At 37.5% G+C, this 15,196-nt stretch overlaps 1 protein-coding gene across 1 annotated transcript; it reads left to right on the forward strand.

Annotated features, from left to right (window-relative positions):
- Nucleotides 1-9,996: 9,996 nt before the first annotated feature.
- Nucleotides 9,997-12,644, forward strand: Sgf29 (SAGA-associated factor 29). The gene is made up of 2 exons (XM_018454554.1): nt 9,997-10,195; nt 11,350-12,644. The coding sequence occupies exon 2, from the start codon at nt 11,431-11,433 to the stop codon at nt 12,310-12,312; it is 882 nt and encodes a 293-aa protein (XP_018310056.1). The 5' UTR covers nt 9,997-10,195; nt 11,350-11,430; the 3' UTR covers nt 12,313-12,644.
- Nucleotides 12,645-15,196: the final 2,552 nt, after the last annotated feature.

Genomic DNA, 15,196 nt, shown 5'->3' on the forward strand with positions numbered 1-15,196 from the left:
GTAAGAATTATGAGAAAAACAATAAGAATTTTACTGGACCGTATCATTTGAAAATTCAACAATAAGAAATAGAAGTAATGGCCGTAATTTAGATTGAATTATTTAAGCATCAAAGATCTAGCTTTGACCGTTACCTTTTTTTTCTTATTACTTCTATTTCTTAAATATGAGAAAAACTTATTGCGCCGCAACGTCCTTTATCATTTGTACGCTGATAAAATTCTAACGTGTAGATAAAACACGAAGATCTATATAATATTTATTAGTGCTTAGATGTTTGACAAAGTATTAACTGTAACGATACGTACGACGATAATTTATATGATGACTAGATTAATAGTGTGTTCTACGAAATAAACAGAATTGCAGGGCAATTAAAAAAGATGATGTCTATAAACTAGCTGAAATATTTATAATGTCTTCTATTATGTATTCGAAACGGATTAATGATTTAGTATACGTTTAAGCTTGATAATTTTCCGATATGATATCTAAAATAAAAAGCAAATGAAGATCCGAGGGAAGATTAAAATTTATTTTTATCAGAGAGAAAAATTTAGATCGTGTGATTAAACTAATTTATTCTAAATTATTATTTATAAAAAACAAATGAGGATCCGAAAAAGGATCGAGCTAATCTCTATTTCCACCAGAAAAATCTAGACGATGTGATTATACTAATTTATTCTAAATTATCTTTCTTATTCTAAGATATTCGAGTAACATGTCGCTTTTACTTGGCCTTCTTGAAATAGTCAAGTGATATATAGCGTAGGTTGAACCGGTTGATCAAAATTGATATTCCATGCAACTGGTTATTCTTAGATACCAAATTACTATAAATATCAGTCTCGTTTAGACTTTCTACGACATTATCGTCCTTCGCCGTTTCATCGGCCTTTGCGTATATAAATTGTGGCGCTCGCTCCTAAATATCCGCGAGTGAAAAATTTCAGTTGATTTAATTTCCTTCCTTATTGGATCACAGCGTTCCTATCTCGGGCAATCGCCGTCGTCGATCTCGCGTGGTTCGCGTGTTGCAGACCGTAGCCTCGCAGCAAAATCAATGCCACGGTGCGCAGCGGTACGTTTATACTTACGGTAGGAATTTAAAGTTCTATCCGTTCAGGATTCGATTTCAACTTGGCTCGTATAAATCCTCCGCTAAGTGGAGGATGGCGATCTTACTTAGGGAGATGAGATCGCGGCGGTGGTACGTGTATTCGAAAAGTTCTTCGTGAGGTTGCCTCTGTCTATCTTTCTTTCTCTTTATCCCTTTTCTTGTTTAATCGATGGAACACGCGTTGTACTTCGTCTCCTTTGCTCTCACGCTTCGCTATCTTTTTCCTTGTTCCATTCCCCGAGATAAAGAACCTGATAAAGAATCGGTTTCTAGCGACAATCTCAGTTCTTATCGGAACAGTGCGACGGTCCAAGGTGCGCTACATCGGTGCTGTTAAGCTCGTCCTGCAAAAAGGGTGTCCCAAAGGAAGTGCATCTCGTGCCGATAAAACGGCCATTCTACACTCCAGCGGGTGCACTCGTCTTTCTCAGCGTGTTCTCTCCACTTCCGTTTGGGTCTAGAGAGCCATTTATCGAAGAAAATCCTTTCAACGTCTTCTTTGACGTTACAGCCGCCACTCCCTTTTTTTTCTATTATTCTCGAAACCACGGCGAGAGGTGCGGCGCGATTTCGTATCCCTTCCATCCGTGCGCGTGTCCTATTCGGTAACTGTCATGGGACATCCGCTGACTGTGCGATTTTATGAAGTAATATGACTTCTGTTACAAAACGAAACGTTCACATAACTGTCGTATGACTTGCGAAAAACCTTTCTGTTTTAGGAAAGTAATGTTTCCATTCAACATACACACAAAATTATTTAAACATTTGCCATGATTTCAGGTAAATATTAAAATGTTTAAAATAACGTATTTTATAAAACAAACATAAAAATACAGCTCTTATTTGTGTAATACAGTGTAATTAAAGAGAGTGTAACGTGTGTATATAAAATAATTTCGTAATTAAAAAATAATTTACAAAAGTGCTTTAACTTTTTGTAAAATTTATTGATTGTGAATTTAAATAAAAATAATACGTAATGTGTTCTCTCAGAAACATATATACTTTATATAATTTAATCGAAACTTTCGCATACAAGCTATATACCGGAAAGTGCTTAACCGGATTATTTTAACTATTAAAATCAATCGACACGAACGCGGTGAAAAAGAAAGAACTGTCAACCGAGCCATAATTTAAATTCCACTTCAATTTCCCGGACGCCGCTGTGTACAACATCGCAGTAGTCAAGCCAGAATTGCAGAGGGAGATACGGGGATTGTATCAATTTGTAGTTTGTTCAATGTCTCGCGCTCTTTCTTCGTGTCTTGGCAGTCACGGCTCCCTGACAAACGCGCGCGGAAGTTCGTCGGAGCGAGTCCGGTGTAAGTAAGCAAACGGGCGACTAAATAAAGGGGTGGCTAAGTTCGTCTCGCTCCCTCCCGAAAGGGGTGGTTGGTTTTCGAGTTGGCTATGAGGGTGGCAGCGGCGGAGGCAGCCAGACAGAAATTGATGTTAGGCGTTTGCATTTATTATTAATACGTTCGCCGGGCTGTCACTGAGTTCAGCCTGTCAGCCAGCGTCTCTCAACCCCTCTTTCCGACCCTCTTCTCTTGTCGCCGGCCTTGAGTATTTCGCTTCTCCCAGCTCTCTTTCTCTCCTTCTCTCCTTCTCTTTATCCTGTGGATTGTCAATTTTCTCCGAACTTCGGCATTGATCGGCCAACTCGCAAATCTTCTTAATTATTTAAACGCCGTCAACCGGAGATCGTTCAATGCTGACTTTCGCCGTTCAGCCACGCAAATGTCGTTTCAATGTCGATCAAGTTGTCGTCGTTAAAATTGTTTAAATATAAGGCGCTATATACAGGGTGTTTCCAAATTAAATCGCAAAACTTCGGGAGCGTGTAGAGGAGTAAAAAACTAAGAAAAAAAGTCCTATAGACATATGCTCGTTTTTGCTCCGTTTCAGAGAAATCGAAAAAAAATGTTTATATTTCTTGCCATATCTAGCACCGACATATTTGATTACATTTTCCACTTTCTGTTATGAATTTGTCAGTCGCTCTTTGAAAGCCTTTAATAGTAGATGAATTTTGTCTTTTGCAATATGCCGCGTACGTATTCTAATAGTGAATATGCTGATATGGTTTTTGTATACGGTTTCTGCAACGGTAATGCTTTAAAGGCCTGGCTGCTACAAGAGCCGTGTTTGACAGATGCAATGCTTGTATTGCTGCAAGAGGTGCACATTTCGAACAAAATCTTCATTAAAAGTGTTGAAGACTGTTTCATTTTTCAACAACATCTAAATCATTCAATATTGTGCAAAGCTATTAAACCCGTATACGTATGGCAAAATTTTATTTTTTGGATATATAAAATTTTACATATATCATTATTAATACCGGCGACAAGAGATGCAAACACCAGTGGAAAGGGAATATCGATTATGCTAGTTGTCACGCGGTATCACTCATTCCTCGAAGGAATATTCGCACTGTCACATCGATTACTCCGCGCCAATATTTATGGACTTTCACAGCAAGAAGACGGCATTATCGTTCTCGAGAAGGCGAGGACGCCTGTTAGTTTTGACTATCGTTCCGGCCTGTCATTGCTCACCTGGTCGAGCTTCGTATGTTTACTGAAATAATAACGGAACCGTACGCGGGCGTTTCTGAAATTCGATAATTCCCGTCGGTAGGAACTTCCCTGTGCAAACACAAGGCGGTGCATTATCCCTTATGTTACACGTGTCACAGAGCCCTCGAGCTGCCAACGGAACGGCATATGGCAGTCCAGGCTACACCTTATAAAGAATAAACCGAGGGTGAATAAGAGGTACGGAGAGAGAGGGTTGCAAAGGTTATCAATGTCGATTCGAATGTCGATCTAATCGCGCTAATGCGCATGGTTCTGCATTATATAGCGGCCGAGGGATTTCCGCGTATATCCTTTGCGTCGAGAAAGGAAGCGCGGCCAGCATCTTGACACCTCAGAATGGAGCGTCTGACGTAAATCAAATATCCTTTACGCCTTGACCGCACCGTCACTGCACCGTCTTCGATTTGACCTCACTTCTCCTCTCTACTCTACGGTCTACTGTTTCTTGTCCGACTGATCCGATTATGGCCACGTTGGCTGCGCGCGTGAACATTGACGGAAAGGAATATTTGATTTGCAGCGCGCATATATCGATATACAATGTCGTTCTCGTTGAATATTCTATTGGGCCGGAAGCGAATCTCTCGAGATAAAAGATAAGGCACGCATCGACGTGTACGCATGGTAATACCACTTACTTTTAGATGCAACAAAGCGCAGACATAGCGACCGGCTTCCAAGCTCCGCATTTGTTTCCCCTGATCTGCCCTGATAAATCGTCCGATACCAGTTAGGGAAAAGCTACTACACGGATACGAAAAATCACGTCGTATTCACAATTCTGTTTGAATTCTCTCCATGATACCTCGTTATTTTTACGAGCACTTGTCTGATGCTTCCAGACGAATATAAGTAAATTCTCGTAGAAAAGATGCGTGCTGTACATGATGTCTTACATGATCGTCAGTGGTATCGATTGTATATCAAGTATAAATATAATAGGAGAATAAGATCCATATATAACAAAAAAATAAATACTAGCGCTCAAAAGTATTTGCCTACTTTGTCTTTCTTAATTAAATGAAGAAAAGTGAATTTTTATTTTTTTCCTAGATGCTTTTATAGATGTTAGACTTAATAATAAGAATACAGCAGAATTAGAACGGAATTTAGGTATACAAAAAAGGTAACAAAAATTGCGATGGCTGTATGTATTATTTTCTCGATAATTAATAAGGATACTATGTATATTGAGACAAACGAATGTTAAAGAAAAATTTCATGTCTTTATTATATTTTATCTTTAACGCGTTTTATTCTTTGTGAAAAATAGATGTATAAGCTTGTATAAGTATTAGTATATTTTAATTTCATCACAATGATGCAATAATATGTCATTTTATGATACATACCTATTAAAGAAATAATGTTAATTGTTGCATTATAATATTTTTACGAGTATACTCGTCTGACGTTTCTAGAAATTTAATGCCCGTATATTTATAGTCAGACTTTATGTTTAAGACTTCCTTAAATCTATCTTTAGATGCTCAGTAGTCAATAAAATAATTCGTAGAACATCTGAAAATAAAAGGAAACCTTACATATAAGGTCCGAATACGGATATAATTATAATTTATAAGCAAATTATAGATTTCATAATATCAATATTTTTTCACACATAATAGTTATTGCGATAAGATCCTCGAAAGTAAAATGTGAGCTTAGAAAAGTTGGTATCTACGTACATCTATGTATTTATTCGCAATTCGCAGTTTTATGGGAAGACTGTCAGTTGGCGAAACCATCCGCTGCTTGTACTGAACGATTTGACAAACAGCCTAATAGAAACAAAAGGACGAACATATGTGAGAGTCACAAAATATCGAATCTCTGTGTATAAATTGCGTTTACGAGTCAAACTCTTCGTCCCCTTTCCTTGTAGGCTCCTGTTTCCCGTTCGCATCAACGGTAACATAGCTGCATTTGACATTTTCATTCCGCGCCTTACGAAGGACGTTTGAAATATCGTTTATACGCACCGGTATCCGGCATCGTAGCCGGATTAACGACTGCAACAAGTCGTTAAGTTGTGCATTGTAAAGCACCAATATTAGATGAAAATCGAATCGCGCGCGAGCCACAATGAAATCAGCCGTTCGTTACGCACGATCAGTTTACGCGAATGTCTATGTAGCTTCCGCAGCCGATTCGCTGTATTATTTTGTTTTGTCTTACATCATATTTATTTACTGAATACACTGGTTGAAACATAAACGTCACAATTGATATAATAAACTTTTATATGGGAGTAAACTTCTTTTTTTCGTCAGTACGTATATTGCACATACAATGTGGTACATTGTACAAAAAGTCTGATTGCATATTAATTGAAATTCTGGTTGAAAATAGACAAATCAGAATTTTTTGGCTGAATCCATTACAATTCTAGTTGAGATAATCAGAATTTTGATTGGTGTGATCACAATCTTCTGGTTCGTTCATTTTCAACAAGAAATTTTTTTTCAGTGTATTTAAAAAAACATAATCGTAATTTATCTTTTATAAAAAGTGAAAAAATTAATAGATAAAAGTGTAATAACTGAGAAAAATATTAAAAGAAAAACTTATACGTTCGAAAATTGAAGTTCGTTCTGTCTCTCCGTCATCTGTCTACCAATATTATCGTCGCACACTCAACGTATTGCGATTTAAAATTCGCTGCAGAGCTAGTCGCACGAATTCGGTGATAAAAGTCGAAATATATATCAGTGAAAGATGATTAGACTCTTATTATTAATCTAGACGAAGGGCGCGAAATAACGTGAAGACTTTGCTCGAGGCCCAGGATCTCTCCTTTCGCCTCGTTAGACACCTTATTTTATATTTCGAAATGTACGTACACATGTACATATACACGTATACATGTGTACGTATGTAATATTCTGAAGTGACGTGAGCTGAGTTCATCGTCACCGTAATACATTTTAATAGCTCATTCGCACACTCGTCAGATATGTAAAAAGAATTTAATTTCTACCCGACGAGAAAGCACACGAGTATTCGGAATTGAGCTTCGTCGGAGTAATTACGAGAGGCGACACATTTAATAGCATTAATACAATTTAAGAGTATTATATGGATCCTATTTCTTTAAATAAGATTTATATGCTCTAAATTTTCAAACAAGATTTCTTTAAATTGACATTATATCAACGACGTTATTACAACAGTCATATACGTGTTTCTAGAATTGTATACACTGTTAAAAATTTCATGAAATTTAATACACTTTTAATTTACACAATTTGAACTTAATTTTATGACATTACATAAAATTTAATGTATTTTTCATAAATTTAATGTACACGTTCATTACATTTAAGTAACTACTGTAACTTAATTTTCAGTTAAATCATTAAATTACTTTTAATTTCATTCATAACCAAGAGCTTCATTTACATGTAAAGGAAACTTGTGGTCACATTTCTAACAGTGTACTCTCTAAATTCTTTGGAATCACATTCTAAAAATTAAAAATTGAGTCTTTAAAAAGTCTTTAAAAAAAGTAGCTCAATTTTCAATCTTTAAGAGTGAGATTTTACTTTAAGTTTTAGAGAGTATATATATTACGTGGCTCAAAAATTTTTAATTGCGTTAGATTACTTAAAATGAGTAACCGAGACTATAATATCGAAGTTTTTTTTTTCAGAGTAACAAATGAAATTATTATATTTTGCATTTCATAAATTGCTTAAAATATAAAAATTGAATTTCAAGAATTCTAGCGGGATTCCAATCGATAATACGCGTACATATATATCTATTCGTATATGCGTGAAACTCTCGGGATGTATTAGACCGCCAAATCGTTTACGATTTCTCGATGCAGTATACGGCAATACACGTGCGCACCGGTGGCACGCGTGACACGCATCTCATTGCGGATAGGTCACAGAGTTGATCGTAAGAGCTTAAACGCGCGTGGTTGGGATAACGTTTGCAGCGAGGCCGCATATCGGCAGGTGTACACGCGCACGTATACGATAGAGCGAACATGTAGACACACTCGAGAGACGAAGGCAGACGCGGTAATGGTCCACGCAGCTCAGAATTCTCTCAAGTTCTACATGCGATGCGTTATGGCATAGCCCTGTGCACCATCGGCACTGTTACAACGCGGTTAGAATAGTCGGTTGTTAACGATGATGCACGTGCACACGATGCACCTCGCGCAACACGTCGCGATATATATATATATATATATGTATGCCAAGAGATCGCATATCTGGGAATGATACGACACGTTTTCACGGCGAAATCTCGGTCATGATTTATCGAAACGAATGCTTCGATCGATAATGGCGAGTAATTTTATGACACGCAATCATAACGTTTGCTCTATCGTGTACAAGGAAAAAAATGGTTTAGCTGAAATATCTAAAATTCAACTATAAATCCAGATTTGAAAATAGAATTTTATTGAACTATTAATAGAATTATACAGGACACTGAAGTTGATAACTAGAATATTACAATTTTTTTGCAACATCGCTCATCATGCTTTTGAGTTTGTAAAATTATTTTAATAATTCAACAAAATTATTTCCTGTGTATATCTAGCTGAATTTTTAAATATTTCAGTAAAATTGTTCTTTGCGTGTAAAAACACCGAAATTTACTATATTATCATTTTAACAACAAATGTTAAATTTAAAAAAATTACAAACTGTTAAATATCGAGTTTTGCTGTTTTTTCTGCGATACAATGTTTTCGCATGTTATATTTTTCTCTCATAATTATACCAGTTTTAACTCACTTCTTAAACCATGCCGGATTATCATTCATTGTGGAGAATTTCGCACAAATGGATGGGTACGTTTATCAAAGTACGATAATGCGAAATCTCGCCGCGGAAGTATGAATTTAATCAAGAGATTAGATTCAGTTTTCCCAAGCCTTGGCATGCCTCGGCGTGAATGAGTTATGGCATTCTGTGGTGCTATCGATGCTGTTAGCGCGGTTAACCTGTTGGTTGTTAACGATGATACACGCCACATTCAATGTATGTATGCCTCCGCTTGGTGCCGCAGTCAGCCTGTCTGTGCGATACGATATACGATTGGATCTACGAGGAACGAGTTCGTCTTAAGAAAAATTATCAGTGTACGGCGATTTTTCGCATATCGAAACGACTTTATCATTGGCGCGCACACATACCTCACAAGTAATGGAATGTCCGATTGAACGTTTAATGAAATATCTCGAATACGATTCAAGTACAGTAATAGCATTGAGTTGTATAAATCGCTATATGATAGACATTCTTGAAAAAGATACAAAAAAAGATAATCCATTCATATAATTTATAGCATTAAATATTCGAGATTAAGTCATTAATTAGATTTCTTTCTTGATGGAAACCTTTCATATCTTAAGACAAAAAAATATTTAGGCCATACCGAATATTAAATCCGATGCTTGATAATTTACGACGTATTGGATATGTTCGATATTCAAGAATCATTTATTATTTTCAGACTCTAATATTTTTGCAACAAATAGAAAGTAAGGTAGAGAAAATTGCGATCGAATTATAACGAGAAAGCTTGATAATTCGATAATTTATGTAACATATTAATATGTATTCTCACGCACGTTGAGGTACTTCAATATTTATTCGCACTTTGTTAAATTATTATCTCCAATGCTTTAATGTAAAAGCAAAGATTGATGTAAAAGAAAAGATTACTGTCCCAAGGAACACATAAAAGTCGATAAAAAATTAAAATGACATCAAAATGATTTTATTTTGATTATTAAAGCAGTCAAATTTTGTAACAAAAAAAATCATCATTCTGACATGAAAGTACGTCATTTTGACTTTCTCTTGACTTGGAGTGTTCCTTGAGATGTTCGATAAAACAAAATTTCAGTAAATTTGAAGCAAAGTTATGAACTTACGCTTTTTTTTCATCTAAAAAGATAATTTTTAATTGTCTTTTCAAAGAATATCAATTTACCATTTTATTAATATGATAAACGTGTAATATTAATATTATTCGCTGACGTAAAAAACATTCTATACATTGACGATTAATAAATTTGTCGAGTAACTTTGAGATTTTATTTATTAAAAAATTAAAAGTGGCTTTGAGTCAATCCTATCCCGCTAAAAGCAACCCTTGAGATACGCAATGGATACCAGTGACTCCAGCTCTGCGACGATCAGAACTATCACTAGTACTCTGTTTTCAGAGTTTGCTACGAGATGGCAGCACCGCCTTGATAGAAACTGTTGATCAGCTGCTGTTAGAAGGTAGTGGGAGAAGCAGTGTAGCGCAGATGCGCGTGAACGATCGAACGTATAGTATCTCGAGACGCTTGGTGTCTCTCACAGTTTGGTGCTAGGAAGTCCTGCGTACAAACTACTGGTGTCTCTTAAAACGTTTGAGTGAAACGTCATTCTCCGGAGACTCGTCCAGCTTTCATTCAGCCGGATATGAGACAATTCCCGACCAGGTAAACTATTGATCTAATCGTGTTGCGCCGGCCATGTTAGCACGAGCGCTGTTGGCGGACGTAGTACGCGTAACCGGTGTAACATCATTCACTAAACGAGTTTGGAAATGAATAATGCGCCCAATTGCATGTCCGATATTAACGTTTAATCGACAGAAATTAAATTTTTGGAACAATCACTAATATTGAATCACTAATTACATTCAGAGTAACTTTTTGCTATGTACACATAGAATCTTACTGTTTAAATTCTTTGAATTGAAACTCACTCCAAGACCTAGTCTACAACCAGTCTGGAGACGTTTTCGTATGTCGTGCCGATAAAAAATTGGCCAATCACAGTTGAATATGAAAAAGACAATCGATCATGATTGGTTAATTTCTTACGGCACGACATACGACAACGTCTCCCGATTGATTGTAGACTAGACCTAAGGAATGACAATCGAGTCACCTTTGAAAACGAATGGCTCAATTTTCAATTTTCTTTAAGATTGAAATGAGTCTTCAGAGCGAGATTCATTCTAAAAGTTTTAGAGAGTAGAGGAATATTGTTTTGTTCATCGAATAATAAAAAAGGTAAAATAATACATCATGTGCATCATAGCGTGAAACGGAATGCATTCTTAGAATAAAGCGTATCGTCTGTGTAAGAAATAAAAGTTCGAGACCGATAACTTTTAACCTAAAATTTTTTTTTAAATATTTATTTTGTGAAAATTTTGTAAATATGTTTCCAATGTCAAACATGTTAATCCCTTCATTCTCGTAGGGTGTTCAGAACATTCCGGCCTTTAAATTCGCAAAATATATGAATGCTATTTATATACATTGTTATATTCAGTGCAAATGTTCACAATTTAAAAAATTCTTTTGCATTTATTTTTATCTAAAGGATTTATGTTATTACCTAAAGAATATTATTAATTTTATTTAATTGTAAATCATAAAAGAGAACAGTGAAGATTGAAATATAATGTATGTCAGAAATACCTCCTCACGCGAGTAATTACGTTAATAAAAATCACGCGAGTAATGTAAAATTAAATGATTTTCCAAATTCATGCTTTTAATTTTTAATTAACTGTAAATCAATAGAAAAGTGCGTTAATGGAATATTTCTAAAACGAGCGTTTTATACTTTTTCATTACAGGGAAACGATCGATAGAATATTCCGTTAAGTTATTATTTATTTAACACACGACCTCCTGAAATTATCATATCCTTCCTCATAATGCCGTTCACGGCGGACGCGGCGGCGACTCAGATACAGGAGCGCCTAAAGAACATTTACAATCTCGTGCACGAGATTGAGAATCAACGAGTCCGCTCCGAGCACAACCTAAACAATATCATGAAGACTCATGAGAAAGTCACACCCGACGACAAAGTCTCTCCTTACTATCAGCAAAAGTTAAAAAATTTGTACAATGCCGCGGTGACTGATACCCAGCAGGAAGAAGAGATCCTGCGCAAGGCTCTTGCTAAGATTAACGAGATACGCACGATACGGAACGAACGACGCATACAAGCACGTCAAGCCGGCAATAAGGAGACTATCAGACGCGGGGCACTGATGAAGATGCTGCTGAGCACCGCGCAGACCCTACCCCTCTACGTGGGAAAGACACCGGGCGCCAAACCACCACCACTGTGCGGCGCGATACCCGCCGAGCCTACCTACATTGCGAAGATGGGCGACATGGTAGCCGCATTAGTGAAAGGCAACGAAGAAGGAGAGAACTGGATACTCGCGGAGGTCGTGCAATTTAATGCTGCGACAAATAAATACGAGGTGGACGATATTGACGAGGAGCAAAAGGACCGCCACACGTTGTCACGGAGACGAGTGGTACCACTGCCACTGATGAGGGCCAATCCTGAGACCGATCCGCACGCCTTATTCCCGAAAGGATCCACAGTAATGGCGCTCTACCCGCAAACTACTTGCTTTTACAAGGCGGTCGTGCAACGTCAACCAAGTACCGCCACGGAAGAGTACCTGATCCTGTTCGAGGACGCTGCTTACGAGACCGGCTATTCACCTCCATTGAGTATAGCGCAGCGTTATGTGATTTCCATCAAAGAGAGCAAAAAAAATAAGAGTCAATGTTAGTAAGCAATACCATTTTTCCAAATTTTTTTTAAATTTTTTATTAAATGAATTTCGTTAAATTTTCTGATCAATTTGTCAAGTCCTCTGATCAATAGAAAATTTTGAGGTAACCATCTATTTTTTATAATCAATAGAAAAAAAGCATACGCAACCAGCAGACAACGTGCAACTGCGATAGCTAAGCCTCTTGGTTATACATATATCAATATGCATGTATATAATATCTGTGACATCGACTAATCCCATAAATTCCATTACAGCCTCCAGGAAGAAACAATATATATGAAAGAAATATTTCTAGAAAAGGTGCACTTGGTTCATCTACGTTAGCTTATGTTATTTTTTATAATATTCCACTTGTGATATTGTCATAAGATACAATAAATGGCAAATTTTTATATAATTCGTTCCTTTTCAATACTTTTCCCTGTTCCAATCCGCTTTATAAATTAGATTTACAAATTGCACATGAATTCCAATATATTTTAATTACGATAATTTAAATGCGATAATTGTATAAATAAAGATATTGAAAAAAGATAACCATTTTGATTTTGTAAATAGCGAAATATTTTTTTATGACGGTAATGTAATTATATTTGCAAAGGGTTTATCAAAATTGCACGTTTATCTCATTGAAATTAATTTCGAGTGTTATAACTGGGAGAAATAAGCACATACTAACAATTAAGGTTCTATTTCCGCGATACTACTCATCGGCGAGGGTAATTGACGTAGATTATGGGACGGTAATAGCGGTATCCTTATGTACACGGGTGGACCCGACCACGGACTCTGCTGACCTTCCGCGAAATCGGTTCTCCGTGATTCTGTGTCCGTATAATTTCTTCCTATATGGAATAAATCTTTCCCTTCGCATCCTTCACGAAGCGAAATAGAGATAGAAAGAGCGAGCGCGAGAGAGAGAAAGAGAGAGAGGGAAAATGGAATATAGAGGGAAGATAAAGAGAGCAGAAAGCGAGCGAAAGCCCGAAGCCGCGAGTGCGCAAGTGGATTGAAAAGGCTAGAGAGGACGAAAGAGGGAGCACTGCGCAATAATTGATTCCATAATCGGCGGCTGCCGCCAGACATCAAAGCAACTCGGTATACCGAACCGAACCCCCAGCAGACCGGCTCAGCTAGCCAATCCTCATTCATTATTTAACTTAACTACCCCAATATGGAATCACAAAAAAGTACTTTGATTTGGCGCGCGTTGCGGACACGGTGTTTTCACCATTTTCCTCGAAATTAATCCTGAAAATTTTTCATTGATTTCTGACTGCCGTTCGGGTAAAGCTTACTCGTATCAGGAGGGATTTTTAATTGAAACGCGAGGCTGGATCTGTCACGTGAATGAAATATTGTGCGTGATAATTAAGGAACAGAGAAAACACGCGTGTTTTTGAATAGCTTTTTGAAGCACGTTCATTCAAAAGAAAGGTTGAGTCACGTGTAGAAACATATTTTTTTATGTAACAAATTAAAATACGTATATTTTCTCTCTTAATTTCAAATGAGACATAAAATATGTTTTAAATGATGCATAATTTCTGTCAGACTGTAGAATAGAATTATATTTCTAATTTTATGCTAAAATATACACGTACTAAAAAATACACGTACATTAAAACACAAATATATTAAAATGCAGTATATATAAAATTATAAACAGAATCTATAAATTCTATAAATTTAATTATAGATCATCTAAAGTGGGCTTAAGATGGAGTTATTATTCGGCAATATCTCAAAGCAATTATCTATTATCTTTAGCACAACTCGTAATAATAGAAATTATCTAACCTGCATGTAATGGCTTTTATATACCTTCCCGCGAAAGTTGTAACGACCGATTGTATCTAGTCTACAGTAGTTTCCCTAACCACATCAGAGTTCACCTCCGAGCCCCAGGGTCGGTCAGGTCACATGAATTTAGCAAAACGCATGACCTCGAACCTTTTATCCACATATTCGCGCTAAACCGCAATCGAAATCGCGTTTGCATGCATGCGCTCTGTCTAGCATTTCCGGCGGCCATTAGTCGCACTCGATAGTCCGATATCTTTCCATTTCCAGATAGTAAAGCGCTGGCATGTCGGTAGAAGCCATTCTCAGTTCTGGAATTAATTCAACCGGCGATTAGCTTCCGCGTTGAGGTTGAGTTCTAGCCAAAACGGCTTTCGTGCGTTCGATCGTAAATGCCCAAGAAAGAGAGAGAGAGAGAGAGAGAGTGTGTGTGTGTGTGTGTATGGGTGTGTGTATTTCATGTACATCTATGTGCTTTGACTGACTACATCTGAACCGCGGGCGGGCGTGCGGCGTATTCGTATGGCGGGCCTAATACAAGTGGACTTGTAGCATGCGAACAACCGGAAGCCAAGGCGAACTTGCGTCCGAACACGCAAACCGTACTTTCCAACCCTTGGTCCCCGCGAGAGCGGGCACTCCCCGTCGCTTCGTCTGACCTCCTACGACTCGTTCCTACCCGTTCTGAAGTTCCCTTCGTTCATTCGTTCCACGTCTCAGTTATCTGAGTAATACTTCTCCTCTGGCTTCACCTTTCTCTGCCTCTCGTTGCCCTGCCCCTTTTACTTCTATCTCGTTCTTATTCTCTCCCTATCTCATTTTCTCCCTGTATCCCACTGCTGACCCCCTTCCCTTCTCTTTTTCTCCTTTTCGTGCAAGCTGATCAGAGCAGGTTCACTTAACCCTCCGGTAATGGCGCGCTGTATTTTTCTTCGGCGCTCGTAATTACGCCCGTGCTCTCGCGAGCATATTTTATTTCGTTCCAGATCGATCGGTTCCGACACTGGTATCTGTCATTGCCCTTCCTCGCCCCGTCTCCTCGTACTGTCTTTCTATCTTTCTTTCCCTCTATTTC

This window comes from Mycetomoellerius zeteki, unplaced genomic scaffold (genome assembly GCF_001594055.1).
Source record: "Mycetomoellerius zeteki isolate Tzet28-1 unplaced genomic scaffold, Tzet1.0 scaffold437, whole genome shotgun sequence".
NCBI classification, from domain to species: Eukaryota; Metazoa; Arthropoda; class Insecta; order Hymenoptera; family Formicidae; genus Mycetomoellerius; species Mycetomoellerius zeteki.